At 42.8% G+C, this 6,384-nt stretch overlaps 1 protein-coding gene across 1 annotated transcript; it reads left to right on the top strand.

The window, feature by feature from the left end:
* Positions 1-3,908: 3,908 nt before the first annotated feature.
* On the top strand, positions 3,909-6,049 carry LOC311135548 (ATP synthase subunit e, mitochondrial-like). Its single transcript, XM_084169558.1, has 4 exons — positions 3,909-3,998; positions 4,528-4,582; positions 4,864-4,962; positions 5,685-6,049. The coding sequence occupies exons 1-4, from the start codon at positions 3,963-3,965 to the stop codon at positions 5,708-5,710; spliced, it is 216 nt and encodes a 71-aa protein (XP_084025684.1). The 5' UTR covers positions 3,909-3,962; the 3' UTR covers positions 5,711-6,049.
* Positions 6,050-6,384: the final 335 nt, after the last annotated feature.

Here is a 6,384-nt window from a genome sequence, read left to right as displayed (position 1 = left end):
CCACACAATATTAACAATCTACCATTTCCAATTAACCGAGCTAATTTCACTTCACCTACCTCTTTCTCTACGGCATTAGTTAGTCGGATAGGGTGTAAGTGAGGCCCTGTGGTCTCATAAAACACTATCACCACTTTCCACTGCAACACATCATTACTCTTGCTTCCTACCTTGGCCCTCTTTATGCTTTCTTTACTAGACGCTCCACTGCTTTCTGTATCATGATCTCTCTTCTTCCTATGTCTTTCCACTACCGACCATTCTGGTCCTTGATCCTCATCCTCTCTCTCCATACCATCAGAACTGACACCCATATTGTTCGCATTCCAGCACAGCTATTGCTTCACCAACTCAATTTAATCTGCAGTACATTTACATTACATTTACGTCATTTAGCAGACGCTCTTATCCAGAGCGACTTATAAATTGGTGCATTCACCTTATAGCCAGTGGGATAACCACTTTACAATGTTGTTTTTTTTGGGTGGGGTGGGGTGGGGTGGGGTAAGGGGGGGGTAGAAGGATTACTTTATCCTATCCCAGGTATTCCTTAAAGAGGTGGGGTTTCAAATGTCTCCGGAAGGTGGTGAGTGACTCCGCTGTCCTGGTGTCGTGAGGGAGCTTGTTCCACCATTGGGATGCCAGAGCAGCGAACAGTTTTCACTGGGCTGAGCGGGAACTGTGCTTCCGCAGAGGTAGGGGAGCCAGCAGGCCAGAGGTGGATGAATGCAATGCCCTCGTTTGGGTGTAGGGACTGATCAGAGCCTGAAGGTACGGAGGTGCCGTTCCCCTCACAGCTCCGTAGGCAAGCACCATGGTCTTGTAGCAGATGCGAGCTTCAACTGGAAGCCAGTGGAGTGTGCAGAGGAGCTAGGTGACGTGAGAGAACTTGGGAAGGTTGAACACCAGACGGGCTGCGGCATTCTGGATGAGTTGTAGGGGTTTAATGGCACAGGCAGGGAGCCCGGCCAACAGCGAGTTGCAATAATCCAGAAGGGAAGTGCCTGGATTAGGACCTGTGCCGCTTCCTGTGTAAGGCAGGGTCATACTCTCCGAATGTTGTAGAGCATGAACCTACAGGATCGGGTCACCGCCTTGATGTTAGCGGAGAACGACAGGGTGTTGTCCAGGATCACGCCAAGGCTCTTCGCACTCTGGGAGGAGGACACAACAAAGTTGCCAACCGTGATGGCGAGATCATGGAACGGGCAGTCCTTCCCCGTGAGGCAGTCCTTCCCCAGTACTCGCCACCATTTCCCATTCTCCGAAGTATGGATCAACTCTACACGCTTCACCACTCAAGGAACCTCATGCGAACAACCTGCAGGCAGCAACCTGGTTGGAACCATTTCCTTGTTTGAATGCTAGGTTTTATGGGTATTATGACTCATACTGTGGTACTCTATAAGAATGAGGCCTACAGCAGGATAAAGACATGCTCCTCCAGCTCAGCGTCTCCAGAGATGTGCCCCGACCACCAACTAAAATAACTGTCTGTCATATGCGAGCAGGGAAATAGATCATGAGTATAGAGAAGAAAAATACATGTTTAGAACTGATATTGATTGCATGGTGCAAGAATGAACGCAATTAATTGACTATTGAATGTTATGATGGTCACAGCTTTGTAGAAACAAAACATACACAGCCTCTGCTCAACAAACTCGATCACAAATTGTTTGGGGGTCTGCAATTCGCGAACGACATTGTGCTTATCTAGTCTGGCTTACACCAGCTCTCGAAGTCCTAGTAGTCACATGGGTCATGTCAGCAAGCAATGCATTCCGCCAAGAGTAATTTACATTTACATTTTAGTCATTTAGCAGACGCTCTTATCCAGAGCGACTTACAATTAGTGAGTGCATACATTATTTATATATTTTTTCATACTGGCCCCCCGTGGGAATCGAACCCACAACCCTGGCGTTGCAAACGCCATGCTCTACCAACTGAGCTACAATTTACAATCTAGTCCGGTTGCGGCCACAACTAGACCTCGTTTCAAATATAGGTCTATCAAGAAATAATCTTATTTGTATGCCTAGCAATTAACCAAGTACATTGTGAAGAGCACACGTTTACACGTTTCAGTCACAAATTACAGCTCCAATAAGCCCCTTATGGTGAACGATATGTGAACGAGAAGCTTGTAGAATCACGAGTCTTTCGAGTTCAGTTCGCCGGTAGGGGGTCCTGCATGCTCTGGGCATTACTGACTCAAATGAACAAAATGAGTTGAAAGATTTGTTTTCTTGACTGAACAAGTCGAAAAGATCTAAGTCAGTAAAATGAGCCGAACTTCCCATCACTAGAGTCCATGACCACATTACATTGTATGGAGGTTGTGGATGGAAAAAAGATGGCGGAAGCGGATGATGAAGTGGATTCTGAATCTAATGACGGTAGAATCAAGGAGAATTGGAATATTGTCCAAAAGAATGGAAAACGGAGCAATGTAGAGTACAGTGAAGAGAAAGTCACTTTGTATATTGTAGGAGGACGGTTTGTAAATGAGGAGCAGCTGATAGAATGACCAATCTTGAGGAATCCATTTGAGATATCCAAACTGGTGGAGAGAGTGCTGGGTAGAGTGAAGGCTGTGAGAATAACGAGAGGCGAGCTGGTTTTGATTTTTTGTGCTTCTGAGGATCAGAAGAAACGTGTGTTGCGTCTCACCCGATTTGATAAGTTTGAAGTGTCGTATGTGTCTCTTAGGAACAGGGCACCCCTCAAGAGGGTTATATCTGGCGTCTCGTGGGAAGTAGATGTTGAAGAGATGAAAAATATTCCTGGAGTGATTGATGCAAGTCGGATGAATCGTGTGGTGAATGAAGAAAAAGTGAGGGAGTCTCTCCCTACTCAAGTGCAGTTAGGGTATATTAACTACAGAATCAGAGCATTTATCCCAAGACCAATGCAGTGTGATCATTGTAAAGCTTTTGGTCATGTTTCAAGTGTTTGCAGAAGGGAGAAGCTGAGATGTCCAAGTTGTGTAAAAGATCACATAATGTGTTATAAAAGTGATGAAAATGTGACATGTTACAATTGTGGTGGGAACCATGAAGCCACGTCTTTCGATTGCCTCACAAGGGTGAAAGGGAATGAGGTGGCCAAAGTCAGGGCTATCCAGAGCATATCATATGCAGCAGCTGTTAAAATGGTTGAGGGTTTGAATGATGCACTTGAAGAGTCCATGGTGGTGGATAGGCCTTCAATGCAGGCTGCAAGGGTTGCCTTTCACCAACAGGATCCTGACATTTTAAAGGTTAAGAAGGTGGACTTTGTGGCCTTTATAGCTATGGTGATAAATGGCACTGCCAAGGTGGAGAGAAGGTCCAGGAAGATAGAAATCATTGTAGAAGTGGCGGAGCGGTTCCTGGGGCTGAAAGATTTCTCAGCGAAGGAGTTACATGGAATATTGCCACAACCTGTACCACCCTCTCAGGCCCTAGATATGGAGAATTGAAAGAAGGAAGAAGTGGGAGTTTTGTTTTGTTTTGTCAATGTACTATTTTTATTTGGGTGGATTAAGTTAGTTTCCCTATCACGCATGGATTTTCTTTTTACCTTGTTTTGGTTTCAACCCGTCCAGTTGGTGGCAGCAATACACCTTTTGGGGTTGTAGTCCGCCATAAAACCCACAGAAGAAGAAGAAGAAGAAGAAGAAGAATTACATTGTATGTCATAGCCCTGAACTTCCTGGATGAAAGTGCGAGGGAACAAATGTATTGATTTTATATAAAGGCCATGCCATAGAAATAACCTTGAATCACATAATAACAAATAAATAAAAGTTGCATTATTTTAATTTTTCTGCATGAGATTTATGATACTTCAATGCTTTCTCTGGCCTTAATCAAAATAACGAAAAGTACAAAGACAGACCTGGTCCGAAAAATCGATTTGATCTTCTATCAACACTCCTCCCTGGCTACGCACTTCCTCAATCTCACAACCGCAATATGGTTCCTCCAGTTGTAGTCTCGCCTGTCATCAAGGTAAACTATATTTATTTTATTAAATTGTGTTGTATAACTAACTCCATTGAAAGTATATGATGAATACAAAAGGTTATTTTAATGTCATGTTAAAACCAGACGTCTGGACTGTTAGATTACTAACGTGAGCTTTCATCGTATAACATTGACTGGTTCAATCAATGAGGGTTAGCCAGCTAGCTTGCTAGCAAGCTAACGTTGACTAACGATATGCCTGCCATAAAACTAGCCAGCTAGCGTAACTAAATAATCCAGCCAAAATCAATGACAATAGTAGTTTAGTTCATTGACTTGTAATAATTCTGAGGGAAGGTCATAGTATTGGCTTCTTGCCGACAGCGGGCCACTTATAGACTAACATGGCTAACTGGGGGCGTTCCAAGTAATCTAAGATGAAGTCTAGTTAGCGCGTCAGAAACTAACTTTAATGAAATATTCTCCCAAAAGACGACTGAAAGTCAACCAGTTTAGATAGAGGTCAATACTTTTAAGCTGGGTAAATCAACTAGTCTGTTTTCCTTTATTTCAGACGGCAAGGTGGTCATTCTTGCTCATTGGCATGTTCTATGGCAAACAGAGATATGGTAAGTAACGTTACATTTTTATTTAGCAGACGCTCTTATCCAGAGCGATTTACAAGAGCAATTAAGGTTAAGTGCCTTGCTCAAGGGCACATCAACAGATTTTCCACCTAGTCGGCCTGGGGATTCAATCCAGTGACCTTTTGGTTACTGGCCCAACGCTCTTAACCGCTAGGCTACCTGCCTCCCTACAAGATATAAGATTGTGGTAATGTCACCCGAAGGTATTTTGAATGATCATTATTGCAATGTCACTGAATGTCATCTCTGCATTTCCCTTACAGACTATCTGAAGCCAAGAGCTGAGGAAGAGAGGCGGGTTGAGGAAGCAGAGAAGAAGATACGAGAAGAACAGGAGAAAATAGCCAAAGCGCTTGCGGAAGGTAAATAATAAACCCCTCAATGTTAGGGGAGATGAATAGCTGATGGTATCATACAGTTCTTATCATGCTGGGATAACTGTTGATCTCAGGCAGCTGTATAGGCATAGGAGATTTTTCGACCAACCTTTTCTTGGCGATACTTTCTTCGTTCACGATTAGGAGAGTTATAAACTTCGGTGTCCAGTTGCAGGTGGTACTCCAAAAACCAGAGAATATTCGGAACAATATTAATCGAGTGAGATTTTTGAATCTATTGAACCTTTATTTTAACAATGTAAATCATTGTTTTGGTCACACTGTGTGACGCGCTGTCATCTACCTCTACACTTGGCTACATCGCATATAAACGACTAGTTCCTGCAAAAATGTTGGGAAATGCGAGATGTGCAGCAGCTTCGATGGTGAGGAACCTCCTCACGCGGTGCAAAAACTGGATTGAATGTTTGTCTGAATATTCTGTTTTTTGGGGTACCACCTGCAACTGGACACATAAGTATTATAAGGCAACGGTGCCTCTCCTAATCGAGAACAAAGAAAGTGTCGCCAAGAAAAGGTTGTTGGAAAATCTCCTGCTATGCTTATACAGCTGCCTGAGATCAACGGTTATCCCAGCATAAGAACCGTATGATACCATCAGCTAGGGGATACAGTGCAGATGTAACTGAAGAAATGTTTGATTTGAACATGTGTGAAGCATGTTTTTTTTATTTTCTCCCCCACAGCCTCTGAAGACACCATCCTGAAATGAACTGTCTATGGATCTACTCTGTCATGTTAGAAGAATAATACATTAATGATAAACATAATTAGTTTAATATATTACATTATTCTTCTCTGATATATTTGTTAAGATGTTTACAATTATTAGTGTAATACTAACAACTTCCAGTACTCACAAAACACATCCAAATTCAACCAAATGTCTTCTCTTTTTTTTACCCAGATGTTTCACAAACTTCCTCTGTGAAACTTAGCTGAAACATTTGTATAATTTTAAAGAGGTGTTAAAATCTCAAATCGGAAAATATTTGTCTATACCCTTGTGTGTTCTACTGTCTAAATGGAATGGAATAAATTGTAAAGCTACCTGTCTGGTTCCCAGGTGTAAACTGTATGTCTGGGACTGTCACCCTGCCCTTCAATGACAGGAAGAAGGACTAGGTAGTAATCCTGGCCCAGTTTAGCATAAATCCCAGGATTCAGGTCATAGGCCAATCTAAGAAAGTGCTGAGTCAATGCTACTGCCACACACTCTTCTGCCCAGGTTCAACCATAGAGATAGACTGAGGAGACTAGTGCCGAAATGCAGACGCCATATTGGGACAGATACAATGATGCGATGTCTAAGTCTATGGGTTTAACACAATAATAATATGCCATTTAGCAGACGCTTTTATCCAAAGCGACTTACAGTCATGTGTG

The sequence above is a fragment of the Coregonus lavaretus genome (assembly GCF_964263955.1).
Source record: "Coregonus lavaretus genome assembly, chromosome: 10".
NCBI lineage: Eukaryota > Metazoa > Chordata > Actinopteri > Salmoniformes > Salmonidae > Coregonus > Coregonus lavaretus.
Note: the sequence above shows the minus strand (reverse complement) of the source record. Positions and strands in the feature narration are given on the sequence as shown.

Coding starts and splice junctions, on each gene's coding strand:
- LOC311135548 (XM_084169558.1), top strand. CDS start 3,963: ATGGTTCCTCCAGTTGTAGTCTCGCCTGTCATCAAG. Junction 3,999..4,527: donor TAGTCTCGCCTGTCATCAAG/GTAAACTATATT, acceptor CCTTTATTTCAG/ACGGCAAGGTGGTCATTCTT. Junction 4,583..4,863: donor CTATGGCAAACAGAGATATG/GTAAGTAACGTT, acceptor TTTCCCTTACAG/ACTATCTGAAGCCAAGAGCT.